This window comes from Podarcis gaigeae (genome assembly GCF_964106915.1).
Source record: "Podarcis gaigeae genome assembly, chromosome: 15".
In the NCBI taxonomy this organism is placed as follows: domain Eukaryota; kingdom Metazoa; phylum Chordata; class Lepidosauria; order Squamata; family Lacertidae; genus Podarcis; species Podarcis gaigeae.
The window spans coordinates 42,043,573-42,058,010 of record NC_139692.1 but is presented as its reverse complement, the minus strand read 5'-3'; the positions used below and the strand labels follow the sequence as shown (position 1 = coordinate 42,058,010).

Below are 14,438 nucleotides of genomic sequence, written 5' to 3'. Positions count from 1 at the left end.
AGGGGGCGCCGCTGGCTGGCTCCGGCTCTCAGCGCAAGTCTCAGCCGCGGGGGGGGGGGGCGAGGACGGAGCGCGGCTGGAAGCCCCCGGACCCGGCCGGGGGAGGAGAGGCGCTCGCCAAGCCCGGATCTGGAGCGCCTCGGAGCGCGGGCTCCACCTACAGCCCAAGGAGAGGAGGGGGCGGGGAGGCGCCCGAGGGGAGGGGGCTTCGGCTGCCTCAGCTCGCGGGGGCTCCGCAAATAATAAATTTAATAAATTCCTGCTGAGCCTTAAGGGGGGGGTCCTTGGCTCCTTCGCTCGCCCCCAGCCCCAGTGGCGTAGCGTGGGGGGGTCAGGAGGGCCGGCCGCAACATCTGGGGGGGGCGCTCGCACTCGAGTGCTAAAATCCACGGGTTAGGGGGCGCAAATTACTTGCCTTGCCCCGGGTGCTGACAACCCACGCTACGCCACTGGTCAGAAGGTTTAGTCTCCCAGCTCCACCATCCCATCTTCAGAACCCCATTTTTGTCTGTCTCCGTAAGTCCTCTTTATGGGGAGGGCATGGCTGTCTGGCCTTTTAGTAGGTCTGCTCCTGCTTAAGAGGTGGAACGCTGCAACATTTTGTTGTTGTTCCATTTGTCCTTGTCATCATCTCATGAAGTGATGCCACACGCAATGCAACATACCATGCTCATTAAATGGGCGTTGAATTATCCTGTTCATAACTGATGCAAGAAGGTGAGAAGAATGTAAGGAAGACGGCCTGGATCAGGCCATTGGCCCATCTAGCCCTGAATCCTGGTCTCACAGTGGCGAATCAGATGCCATCAGTTGTTATTAATTGTATATTATTATTAACAGCTGTGATAACACCATTGTAAATATCATTTATAAGAACTCTGTTAGCAACATCAGTAAGATTAATAACAACAGATATTTGAATACTTGGGAAGTCCATGATTCATAAGTACACCTGGATCTGCAAATATACAAATGTGTGAGTCAAAAGAAATGATATTTAATGGGAAAAGTTACAAAGCACGTGGTTAAATCACCCTACCTTTGGAAACAAATGGACTTAAAAAACCCCAAACAAACCCTTTTTAAAAAAGTGTTTCCCGCAGCTTGAGCTGAAAGGCACTCTGCCCATGCTCGGAAACGCTGGTGGCTGTCATATATGCACATGCATCAAAAAATATTAAGGGGTTCAGAAATGCTTCTAAATAAGTATATGAAAGTATTCTCGCACCAACGGAAAAGGAATGCAAGCACTCTGCAATTTCGTATAGCGACCATTCACTTTTTTTGATAGCGTGTGACTTGTAAAGAGCATAATCAAAATGTTTATTTATTTTTTAAATAAAAAGTACGCACACATTTCCCTCACCGCTCCGAGAGTTTCGTGGAGTCTCGAGCACCCATTGAGAAAAAGGAAATCTCAGAGGAAACCGCGCCCCCAGGAGGGAGGGGTCGGAATGGGCGTGGTCTTATGCGTCATCTCGCCCCGCCCCTCCTTCCCCATTGGCTGCTCCCATTTCCCCTCGCTCCACGCGGTCCTCTGGCATCCCAGAATGCTGCCGTTCCCGGAAGTGGCGAGCTTTCCCTAAAGCGAGAGAGAGAGAGAGGAGGCGGGTGGCTAGTCGAGGGTCGCCGGGATGGAGGAGGACGAGCTGGACTTGGCCGACGAGCTGGAGGCCGCCCTGCAGCTGGCGCCGGAGGTGCAGCTGGCCATCGAGCAGGTGAGGGAGACCCGGGCGGGAGACGGTGAGGGGAAGGGGGCGGGGCTGTGCATGCTAATGTGGGAGTTCGGGGTGGGCGGGGCTCCCGTAGTCCCGAAGCGATTGGGCGGAGTGTAAGGAGGCGGGGCTCTGTATGCTAATATGGGGTTCCGTGGTGGGAGGAGCCTCCTGTATCTCCAAAGCGATTGGGTGAAGTGTGAGTAAGGGGCGGGGCTTTGTATGCTAATATAGGGGTTCTGTGTGAGGAGGGGCTATAGGAAGTGGGGGGGCTGCCTTAAATTGACGGGGGGCTATTTGGGTGTCTTTGAGGAGAGGGACGTTGTGGGGTGCTGCTTATTTTTGGGGCGGGGTCGTCATTTACATCTGTATTTTAAACCAGATTTACCATGGAAAAAAAATATTTTAGGGAGGGGGTCAAGTGCTGGTTGAATGACAGGCTGCTGGATAGGAGACCCCACTATCCATAGGGCAGCAGTTTCTTATTTATTTGCTGCATCTATATCCCACCCTTTTTATATATTGAGCTCAAGGTGATGTACAATAGTATTGTTGTTTAGTCATTAAGTCGTGTCCGCCTCTTCGTGACCCCCTGGACCAGAGCACGCCAGGCACTCCTGTCTTCCACTGCCTCCCGCAGTTTGGTCAAACTCATGCTGGTAGCTTCGAGAACACTGTCCCACCATCTCGTCCTCTGTCGTCCCCTTCTCCTTGCGCCCTCCATCCTTCCCAACATCAGGGTCTTTTCCAGGGAGTCTACTTTTCTCATGAGGTGGCCAAAATATTGGCGCCTCAGCTTAACAATCTGTCCTTCCAGTGAGCACTCAGGGCTGATTTCCTTCAGAATGGAGAGGTTTGATCTTCTTGCAGTCCACGGGACTCTCAAGAGTCTCCTCCAGCACCAGAATTCAAAAGCATCCATTCTTTGGCGATCAGCCTTCTTTATGGTCCATCTCTCACTTCCATACATCTCTACTGCGAAAACCAGAGCTTTAACTATACGGACCTTGGTTGGCAAGGTGATGTCTCTGCTCCTTAAGATGCTGTCTAGGTTTGTTATTGTGTACATTAGTATTGTGATTATTTATTAAATTGTGGCTCAGGGAGCAACTGGGTTGTGTGTACAGTGGTACCTCTGGATACAAAAGGGATCTGTTTCGGAGCCCCGTTCGCATCCAGAAGCAAACGTAACTAGCAATGGCATGTCTGCGCACGAGCATGTCGCTTTTTGCCGCTTCTGCGCATGTGCGTGATGTCATTTTGAGCATCTGCACATGCACAAGCGGCAAAACCCGGAAGTAACGCGCTCCATTACTTCTGGGTTGCTGCAGAGCGCAACTCGAACACGATCAACCCGCAGCACATTCAATCCAAGGTATGACTGTACAGTGGTACCTCGGGTTACAGATGCTTTGTGTGTGTGTTTAGAGCAGGGGAGAGAGTTTGTCATGGGCATGAAACGCATGCAGCCCGAGAATTCAGTTTGCAAATGCGCCCCCAAAGGTTGACTCCCTCCCACCCAAAGGCTGACGCAATGGTTGCAGAATGAAGGATTTAAATGCCAAGGGAGGTCAGTGCGACCTGGCTGCGTTTACTTGGTCAGATAAAGAGCAGGAATCGGAATGCGTTTAAGGACCATCCCCCATTAAAACAGACAGAACCTGCTTGGGGGCTTAGTTTGGTGGTAACAGTAGCATATAAATAAGGGGAAACAAGCAAGATGCAGCAAACAACTCATACCGTTCAAAACAAACGCGTAGTGATTCAAGATTAGGAGGGACAGGAGGGCACTGGGATTGGAAGCAGATAGTGGGAACGTGTTTGCATGATGCGGGAGTCAGTAAGGTGAGGCTGAGCTGGATTGGAGAAGATTTTGCTGGTGAAGCAGAACTTGGGAAGGATGGAGGGAGAGGTAGGGGAGCCTGAAGGAGCCTCTGTGCAGGACAGGGTGGGATCCTGACCCCTGTCTTCCAGCCTCTCTCCATAACCAAGGAAGGAATGAATGTGATCCATATCCCACAAACCACTGCACAGCCTGTCTGATTTTACCATGGTGCTGGACATTTGCTGTTTTTGGCACAGTGTGTGTGTTGCTGTGTTCCTTTTCGTCTTTTATTTGAATTGCTACGGTTTGAGGTTTTTAATGTAAGTCACATTTATTTATTTATTTATTTATTTATTTATTTCATTTATAATCCCATCTTTTTCTCCAAGGAGCTCAAGGTTCTCTCTCTCATTTAATCCCCACAAAAACCCTGTGAGGTGGGTTAGGCTGAGAGGCAGTGTGACTTGCCCAGGGTCACTCAGTGAGGCCCATGGCCAAGCGGGAATTTGAACTCCAGTGTCTCCCAGGTCATAGTCCAACGCTCCACGCCATACAGGCTCTTTTGTAAGAAAAACAACTAACACATATAATGAATAATAGTCACTTCCGTTCTTTTTCTTGACCCCTAGGTGTTTCCGAGTCAAGATCCTTTGGACCGAGCTGACTTCAACGCCGTGGAGTACATCAACACGCTTTTCCCAACCGAGCAAGTGAGTTGTGTCTTCTGCGCATGACAATTGTGAAAAACAGTTTCTTCTTTTACCCTGTTTTTCTGCTGATAGATTCATAAGAGAGTCACAAAAGAATAGTAAGACTTTGGAGAGTTTCCCTTGCCTCCTAACAGGGGTGATCAAGTTCTGGGGTCCATCGATGGTTTATCCATTGCCTTCTAAATATCTTTATCGAGGGAATTTCTGCAAAAGACAAATAAAAGCTGCTGAAAACACAAAAGCAGCAAATACAGTTAAGGCAAGACTAAAAGACTGAAGCTGCCATCATATCTAGCCAGCTTAGCCTGTGGCAAGGGATGATGGGAGTTGTAGTCCAACAGTATCTGGAAAGCCAAGGTTGAAGAACAATGGTCGAGGGAGAGAGCCTGCTTTTGATCTCTGTGGCATGTCTCATTTTGCTGTGTCTTGTTTGTCCACTAGAGGCCACCGTTCTTCTTCCGTTAAGCAAGATCAGAACATAGGAGGCTGCCTTATAGTGAGTCTGGGCGGCTTCCACCATATATAAAAACATAATAAAACATGAAACATTAAAAACTTCCCTATACAAGGCTGTCTTCTAAAGGTTGTATAGTTGCCTATCTTCTTGACAGAGGATGTTTAACTCCGTATCCTCCAACATTTCTCTGATGAAAATAGGGACGTCCTAAGGTGGCACTGTGGGTTAAACCACAGAGCCTAGGACTTGCCGATCAGAAGGTCGGTGGTTTGAATCCCCGCGACGGGGTGAGCTCCCGTTGCTCGGTCCCAACTTCTGTCAACCTAGCAGTTTGAAAGCACATCAAAGTTCAAGTAGATAAATAGGTACCACTCCGGCGGGAAGGTAAACGGCGTTTCTGTGCACTGCTCTGGTTCGCCAGAAGCGGCTTAGTCCTGCTGGCCACATGACCCGGAAGCTGTACGCCGGCTCCCTCGGCCAATAAAGCGAGATGAGCGCCGCAACCCCAGAGTCAGCCATGGCTGGACCTAAAGGTCAGGGGTCCCTTTACCTTTAAGGAAAAGTAGGACATTCCGGGATCAAATCAGATCCCTGCTTCTGTAAATCCAGGACTGTCCCTGGAAAATAGGGACACTTGGTGGGTTTGCCAGTAGGCAGCATGCTCTTATTGGCATGAAGAGCCAAATCCCCATTCTGTTGACATTGCATATACAGCTAAATAACTGACCCCCCCTTTCTCTCCTCTTTCTTTGACAGTCTTTGGCAAACATTGATGATGTGGTAAACAAGATCAAGCTGAAAATAAGGTAAGCAGGGCTATTTAAAAAAATTATTATTAATGGGGCTGGTTTGGGGCAGGAAAAACTGCTGTTCCTTTAGAACTTAACCCCCGGGTGGAGGCTCCTTGGGTGCATGCAGACACATTGGAAATGGCACATCTGCAAAACACGGAGAATATAAAAGGCACACAGCCTCTTGCCTGAGGAAAGGGGAGTGGTTGCTTCCTTCTGACTCGTGGAGTGATTGCTGTGATGACAGAGGAGCTGGCTCCTCCAGAACGGGGTGAGCTTGCTTCAATTCAGGAGCGTAGCTGTTTTTTTATTTAAACCACTTATTTATTCGAGTAAGCTGTGCGTGGAAATCCAACATGGAAAACTGCGAAATGGTATAAAAGCTTGTGACTGTAAATTGTGGCCAACTCCTGAAATGTGGGAGTTGCAATGAATGTGGAACTGTCGTCTTGCATTGCGGTAACCCTTCCTAGAACCTTGTAGCAAAGAGGAGTGTGTAAGAAGTCGAATAAATATTATTAATAAGGAATACCAAGGTTCCAGTAAATCAGTAATTTAAAAGCAGGAATCCAGTAATAACCAGGTTCATTCCTGCTGGTCAGGGAAAGCCTGGGCAAATAGTTATTTCGGGGGGGGGGGGCGTGTTCAAGAAACTTTACCCAGAGTAGACCTGTTGAAATCAATGCAACTAACTTAGAAATATTCGTTAATTTCAATGTGTCTGTAACTGCCCTGTGTCTTTTCAATAACATAGGAAGACTGCCTTAGACTGAGTTAGACGAAGGTTACCAGATTTTTTTCAAAGAATCCGGTGACACATTTTTTTAAAAAGATAAAAAAAATTACCGTATTTTTCGCCCTATAGGATGCACTTTTTCCCCTCCAAAAATGAAGGGGAAATATGTGTGTGTCCTATGGGGCGAATGCAGGCTTTTGCTGAAGCCTGGAGAGGGAGAGGGGTCGGTGTGCACCGACCCCTCTCGCTCTCCAGGCTTCAGGAGAGCCCCAGCGCCAGCCCCACAAGGTCGAGGGACAGCGGGGAGGCGGAATGCCGCCATCCCGCTGTCTCCCGATGTGGTTTGGAGGCTGACGGCGGGGAGACGCGTGCTTCTCCCCGCCGCCAGCACCACAAGCTCGGGGATAGCGGGGAGGCGCAGCGCGTCTTCCCGCTGTCCCCGGACCTGGTCTGAAGGCTGGCGGCAGGGAGAAGAGCGCTTCTACCCGCTGCCAGCCCCACAAGCGCCTGGGGGGGGGGAATAATTGTTTTCCTTTATTACCCCCCCAAAAAACTTGGTGCGTCCTATGGAGCGAAAAATACGGTATATAAAAAAGTTTAAAAAATAAATAAAAAAGAAGTAATATATTTTCTTCTGTGGGCAGATGGCCAGGGGGCTGGGTGCTCTTGCTCCCAGCTCAATTTGGGTTTTTGGGGGGTCAGCGGTTCCCCCAATTGACGTGCCGGGTGTCCCTGGTTCCCCCTTGGCAGTGGCAGCAGCCGCCCGGAGCCAGCGTGGTAGTGCAGTTGGCTCTGGCTGGCTTAAGGAGCTGTTCGCTGCTGTGGCCATTTTGCCTCACCAGAAGTCCCCATCTGATGTGTCTTGTGCCGCTGAACCAATCACACAACATTCATTCCCTACTAATAAATCTACAATACTTAAAATATAAATCCGGGGACATTAAATGAAATCCGAGGATGGATTTTGTCCGGGGACTGTCCTCGGGAAAAGGGGACGTCTGGTAACCATAAATTAGACCTTTGTTTGGTCCACGCTGCTGGGCAGCAGTGGCTCTCCAGGGTTTCCAGGCGGGGAATATCTCTCCCAGCCCACCTAGATATACTAGTGATTGAGCTGGGGACCTTCTGCCTGCTGAGCAGAAGCTCTACCTCTTTTGCTGTCAGTCTGGCTGCCTGCTTGCTTGCTGCCTGCAGGTCTGCCTGGGCCTAGCCGTCTGCCCCTTCCCTGCTCCCTGCCTCCGGGAAGTTCTCACGCAGGTCGCGATTGCAGACAGATACCCAGAGGCAAATGCAATCTCTTCCTTTCTGAGATCACTGTCAGGTAAAGGAACAAAAACTTAAGCAAGGTTTGCATCTTAGAGCCGGTGTGTTGTAGTGGCTGGAGTATCGGACTAGGACATTCCTGGGAGTTGTTGTTTAGTCGTGTCTGCCTCTTCGTGACCCCCTGGACCAGAGCACGCCAGGCACTCCTGTCTTCCACTGCCTCCCACAGTTTGGTCTTGTCCATGGAGTTTTCTTGGCAGGGATACTGGAGTGGCTTGCCGGTTCCTGCTCCAGGTGGATCACATTTGGTCAAAACTCTCCACTATGACACTAAGCCCCTTTGCCATGGCAAGGCAGTGATCAATGAAGGGGATTCCTGGGAGACCAGGGTTCAAATCTCCACTCAGTCATAAAGCTCACTGGGTCACCTTGGGCTAGTCGTCGTTTCTTGGCCTAACCTACCCCGCAGGGTTGCTTTTTGGATGTGATAAGGCGGCAGAAAACTGTGTGTGCCGCCTTGAGGTGGGATAGACGTGCAATAAATCAAATTATACAGGAGTGGGATTTCTTTTAACTCTCCATGGGACTGGTATACAGTGCTGGAATATTTGTTTTAAGAGTATTGAAACAGCACGGTTTTCCCTTCCCTAAAATGGTCTCTTGAACAAACTGTAAAATAAAAATAAAAGAAATCTGATGCTGAACATCAACCTTCAGGCTGTCCCCCTTCTTTCTTCTTCCCCTTTGCAGGCGTTTGGATGATAACATCCGGACCGTGGTGAGAGGTCAGACAAACGTCGGGCAGGATGGCCGTGAGGTACGAGTTTATTAAATTTCTCACAGCTGAATCTGTCCAGGGACCTTGCCGGAGAGATACAAGGAATGGTATTTAGACAGCAGAACAGTCTCCTTCGGGAGGTGATACTCTCCTTCCTTGGAGGTTTTTAAACAGAGGTTGGGTGGCCTTCTGTCATGTTGATCTAGTTGAGATTCCTGCTTTGCAGGGGTTGGGCTAGATGACCCCTTACAACTCTACCATTCTGTGATTCTCTAGGTTCCCCCAGCCCTGTACTGAGGACTAGAAACCTGCAAGGGCTGTTGGCCCCATGTTTCAAGATAATAATAATAATAATAATATTTATTTATACCCCACCAGAGCCAGGCTCAGGGTGGCTAACACCAGTAAAATTACAATAAAAACATAATAGGGGGAAAGGAAAAAAACAACAATTTAAAATACAGGTTAAAATGCAATTTAAAATGCAGCCTCATTTTAAAAGTAGCCCATGGATCAAAACCGTAAGGGGAGGGAAAACATAAGGGTCAGACTGAGTCCAAACCAAAGGCCAGGCGGAACAGCTCTGTCTTGCAGGCCCTGCGGAAAGATGTCAAGTCCCGCAGGGCCCTGGTCTCTTGTGACAGAGCATTCCACCAAGTCGGGGCCAGGGCTGAAAAGGCCCTGGCCCTAGTTGAGACCAATCTAACCACTTTGCGACCTGGGACCTCCAAAATGTTGTCATTTGTGGACCTTAAGGTCCTCCGCGGGGCATACCAGGAGAGGCAGTCCCGTAGGTTCGTGGCTCCTAGGCCGCGTAGGGCTTTAAAGGTCAAAACCAGCACCTTATACCTGACCCTGTACTCCACCAGGAGGCAGTGCAGTTGGGGTTCAAGGTGGTTTCCAGCTCTTGGCAAGCTGATCTGGGCTGGGTACCCACCTTAACTCTGTGAAGGTTTCCTTATTATAAAAAAAAATAGCATGTTGGTGTGTGTGTGTGGTCCCCCCCCCCCCGAAAATGAGCAAGTGTACCTGAATATTTGGTACCTGTTCAGTGATTTCGCTCAGTGATTTTGCTCTGTGATTCAGCTCAGTTCAGAGGATGGCCGCATCTGGCTGTGCTCTGATGTCCACCGATCCCACCTTCGTCGTCAGTGTTAAATAGTGGGTAGACATGGCAGACGACACAGCGATTTCTCCAAATCAGCTTTTTATTTTGCAAGCTGGAATAGAAACTGAACAGCAAACAGCTCAGCCGGCCTGCTTTTATAGGCAGCCAGCTGTCAACATGGTAGCAACAACAACCCAGAGTTTCCCGCCTAAAATAACTGATGTGGACCTGAGTGAAAACTATCTACAGACCTGAGTGAAAACTATCTACAGTATCCCCCTGCTGGCCCAGGGAGAGAACTTCAGTACATAACAGTACCTTTAAGAATTGGGTCTGGATATAAGAGAGAGTGGGGCATTCAGGATCATCTATTTCCAGCTCTAAAAAAAAATCCCTTTGTGGCTTCAATCCCCACGTTGGGCCAAAGATTCCTGCGTTGCAGAGGGCTGGACTGGATGACCCCTGGGATTCCTCCCAATTCCATGATTATATGATTCTTGCCCCTTGTCACTTCTGAGGAGACGGCTGCTGGTTCTTTCCTTTTTAATATTTGGCGCACTGGAAATGTTTATGACATCTGACTCTGATTTATATATTTTAGCTAGCTGGTACCACTTGGTGTGTCTTAATTTATTTCAGAACGGAATTAAAATGCTTTAATGTACGTACAGTGGTACCTCGGGTTACATACGCTTCAGGTTACATACGCTTCAGGTTACAGACTCCGCTAACCCAGAAATAGTGCTTCAGGTTAAGAACTTTGCTTCAGGATGAGAACAGAAATCGCAAGGCAACGTGGCAGCAGCAGAAGGCCCTATTAGCTAAAGTGGTGCTTCAGGTTAAGAACAGTTTCAGGTTAAGAACGGACCTCCGGAACGAATTAAGTACTTAACCTGAGGTACCACTGTATTCTGTAGCATTTCCGCTTCTAACTGTGGAGGCAGCGCATAGCCATCATGCCCCATCTGGTGCCCATTCCTGCCTCATGTGGAGGAGAGTTCCACAGATTAACAGTGCACTGCGTGATTAAGTCCTTTTCTTTTCTCCGTCCCGAATCTTCCAAAAGTGCCGTTCAGGTTGAAATAGTAAAAGCGAGCGTGAGCAATGCGCGTGGCCGCAGAATCTCACTTCTTTGCGATTTTTCCCTGCCACAAAAGCTCCGTTGAACTGGCGGCTGTTTTTGGAACTACAAAGCCGGCAGGAATCTCAGGAATTTTCCGGCTCCAGCAGTTAATAGGTCAGAGCATAGGGAAAGCAGAGCAGGTCGTATTACACAGGAAAAGCCTTTTGAATGGCATCTTGGTCCGCAGAGGGTTCCCCCCTCCCTTCTTTTTCCTCCCACCCCAAAGAAGCCAGACGAAAAAGGAAAACCCTGGCGAAATAATTTCTCCTCCTGAGCTGCTCTTTCCCCAGGGAGGTGGAAGGAGAGAAGAGATTGTCTGTCTGTGATAATAGCCTAATTAATAATGGCTTGTAGGGCTGAAAACTCCCCCCTCCCCAAATCATGTTCTGGCCTGCTTTCCTCCCCCTCCCACCCTTTTGAAATGAAGGGAGCCTTTGTTCAACACTAAAAATGTATGGCGCTTCAGATTTTTTTAAAAAAATGGAAAAGAGGCTTATGTGTCCCCGACCACACTACTCCTCAGTCCACCCTCCTTTTTAGAATAATAGAATTGCAGAGTTGTTAGGGACCCTGCGGGTCACCTGGTCCAACCCCCTGCAATGCAGGAATCTTGCACCCAATTTGGGGCTCGAACCCACAACCTGGAGATTAAGAGTCTGGTGCTTCACTGACTGAGCCATCCCAGCAGTTCATGCACTGTGATGCTGCTACAGGCTGCACTGATGGCCACCCAATGGGATGGTTCAATTCCAGGGATTGGGTCGCATCCATACTTGCCTCTGCGAACCACACAAGGAGGATTCAAGAGAGGGTCTTTCCATCACTTTTTGAAAAAATTGGACATCCCAAGGACAGATCTCAGGATCTTTTTTTCCACGCAGAGCAAATGTTGTTGTGATTGCTGAGCTACAATCCCCCTTCCAAAATTTGGGATGTGCTATCGGTGTGCAAGCAGACAGGTAGATATAGATAAATAAATAGATTTAGATATAGATATGTGTGAGAGATATTAGCTTCTTAGGGATGATTTGCAAAGTTGCGCAGAAAGCTTATGTCACGTTGTGCCTAAATATAGGTAATTTTGGAATATTCTCTCCCTGCAACAATTTTATGAGATGATGTTTTAGAACCCTTCCTCCTTTAATGCATTGTTCCTTGATATTGGAAGCATTTCCCACCCTGATCTTCAGCCTAAAAAAGGCTCCCGGAGCAGCTTGCAGATGTCAACAATGAGATGAGGCCGGCTATTTTTTTTAATAGATGGCATGAAAGGAAAAGGCATTCGGAGGGAGGAGGAAAAATGTAAAACCCAGTGCTAGACCTTGGTTACAGAATTCTCATGACAACCAGCTGGAAAGGAAGCAGCTAAACGAGACCAGGAGGAAGTTGCTCCTGGTCTCCCAGCTGAGCCAATTTAGCAGCCCTGCTTCCCTTTCTTTCCTGGTGAAATGGCTGCATGATGGTTGAGGACGGGGCTGGATTCGCAGTGAACCCTGCTTCCCTTCTCTCCTTTGCTGCAGCTGCTCCCATGACATTTAAAACGAAAAGACAGCGAACAGCAGCCTTTAACATATAAACCTTTGCATTAACTGTGGGCAGAAGGTGGAGTTGGGCTAGCAGGAGCTGCAGGTTGTGTCTGGAATACTTGTGGATTTTTTATTTTTTATTTTAAAATTGCAAGGCTTCAGGAGCTGCCCTGCACACCCAGCTGTAACATTTCTCAAGTTTTGAGCACGTTCTTTTTCTTAAAAAAAAAAAAATACGCTGCCCTGGATTTCATTTTTCTCTTAAGTTTGCTGGAAACGCTTAAAATAGCCTCGCTTTTTCTGGCTTTCTGGTGGGTGTGCTTCGCTTTTGAAATGGGGTTTTTGTTTTGTCTTGCCCAAAATCTGCAGATGGATTTCTTTTTTTAAGAAAGCTGCATCACTTAATGAGTCCTTTATGGGGAGGAAACAGCGGGAGCGCATTCCTGGGCAAGGCGTAACATACTCCCCCCCCCCAGCAGTTCCAGACGGCGGCTATTTCTGACTCCTGGGCAGGGGCCGGGGAAGCCGATCCCGCTAGTGCTACTGCGGTCGTCTCTCCTTCCAGCCTGAGACGGCACTGCAGATGTTTCCCCCCATCCCCTCTCTCTCTCTCTCTCTCTCTCCCCCTTTAGGATTTTTTTTCCGGTTCTGCCCAGGAACACATGTTGACACAGTTCTGGTTGCCTCAATTACAAAGGGATACAGTGGTACCTTGCATTAAGAACTTAATTCGTTCCGGAGGTCCGTTCTTAACCTGAAACTGTTCTTAACCTGAGGTACCGCTTTAGCTAATAGGGCCTCCCACTGCCGCCGCGCGATTTCTGTTCTCATCCTGAAGCAAAGTTCTTAACCCAAGGTACTATTTCTGGGTTAGTGGAGACTGTAACCTGAAGTGTCTGTAACCTGAAGCGTATGTAACCCGATGTAGCACTGTATTGTAGAGCATGGGTAGGCAAATTAAGGCCCAGGGGCCAGATCTGGCCCAATCACCTTCTCAATCCGGCCTGTGGACGGTCCGGGAATCAGCATGTTTTTACATGAGTAGAATGTGTCCTTTGATTTTAAAATGCATCTCTGGGTTATTTGTGGGGCCTGCCTGGTGTTTTTACATGAGTGGAACACATGCTTTTATTTAAAATGCATCTCTGGGTTATTTGTGGGGCATCGGAATTCGTTCATCCCCCCTGCAAAGAATATAGTCCTGCCCCCAACAAGGTCTGAGGGACGGTGGACCGGCCCCCTGCTGAAAAAGCTTGCTGACCCCTGTTGTAGAGTCAGAAAAAAAAGGTTCAGAAAAGGGAGACTGGAATGGACATGGCGGTGTGATGAACGGTCGCAGCGTTTGGGGCTTTTCAGTTTGCAGAACAGGCAAGTAAGAGGAGACCTGAGAACCATAGGATTGGAGAACTGTTTTGCCCAATGTTGGGCTTGAACACATGGCCCTGAGATTAAGGAATCTCATGGTCTACCGACTGAGAACCAGAGAAGTTTGCGAACCTCTGTGTGGGGGGTGGTGAAGGTAGACAGAGATATGTTTATCCTCCCTCATAATGCTAAAGCTCACCGACAGCCAGCGAAGCCGAATTTTGGAAGATTCAGGATAGATGAGAGAAAGGATTTATTCACGCAGTGCATGGTTAAACGACAGAACTTGCTCCCACAGGAGGCAAAATGACAGCCGCCAACCTAGATGCCTTTGCAGGAGGATTAGATGAATTAATTGGAGGGTAAGGTTATCAGTAGGGACGCGGGTGGCGCTGTGGGTTAAACCACAGAGCCTAGGGCTTGCCAATCAGACGGTCAGCAGTTCGAATCCCCACGACGGGGTGAGCTCCCATAGCTCAGTCCCTGCTCCTGCCCACCTAGCAGTTCAAAAGTACGTCAAAGTTCAAGTAGATAAATAGGCACCGCTCTGGTGGGAAGGTAAACAGTGTTTCCGTGCGCTGCTCTGGTTCGCCAGAAGCACCTTAGTCATGCTGGCCACATGACCCAGAAGCTGTACGCGGCTCCCTCGGCCAATAAAGCGAGATGAGCGCCGCAACCCCAGAGTCGATCAAGACTGGACCTAATGGTCAGGGGTCCCTTTACCTTTACCTTTAAGGTTATCAGTGGCTACAAGCCACAATGCTTGTGTTCTCCCTCCACTGAGGCAGTAAACCTCCGAATGCTGCTCCTTATTATTATTATTTATTAGAGTTGTACCCCACTGTGGCTTACATGGTTCTCCTCTCCCCTGTTTTACCCTTCACAACAACCTTGTGAGGCAGGCCAGGCAGAGAGGAAGGAACTGGCCCAGTTCGCTTCATGGCTGGGTGGGGTTTCGGACCCTGAGCTCCAGTTGCTCCCTGGCCCTGTCTGTTGGCTTCTGAGAGGAGTCAGCTGGTTGGCCACTGTGAGAACCGCCGC

The 14,438-nt window shown here is 48.8% G+C and overlaps 1 protein-coding gene across 2 annotated transcripts in view; it reads left to right on the top strand.

The window, feature by feature from the left end:
- The first annotated feature begins 1,560 nt into the window (after nucleotides 1–1,560).
- VPS53 (VPS53 subunit of GARP complex) overlaps nucleotides 1,561–14,438 on the top strand; it is a 41,219-nt gene continuing 28,341 nt past the window's right edge. Inside the window, exons 1-4 of one of the 2 annotated variants that reach the window (XM_083715070.1) lie at nucleotides 1,561–1,718; nucleotides 4,170–4,250; nucleotides 5,464–5,513; nucleotides 8,248–8,314. In XM_083715070.1, the coding sequence (XP_083571196.1) occupies nucleotides 1,635–1,718; nucleotides 4,170–4,250; nucleotides 5,464–5,513; nucleotides 8,248–8,314 (282 nt within the window). In that variant the 5' untranslated portion in view covers nucleotides 1,561–1,634. The other variant, XM_083715071.1, reaches the window with a different exon arrangement.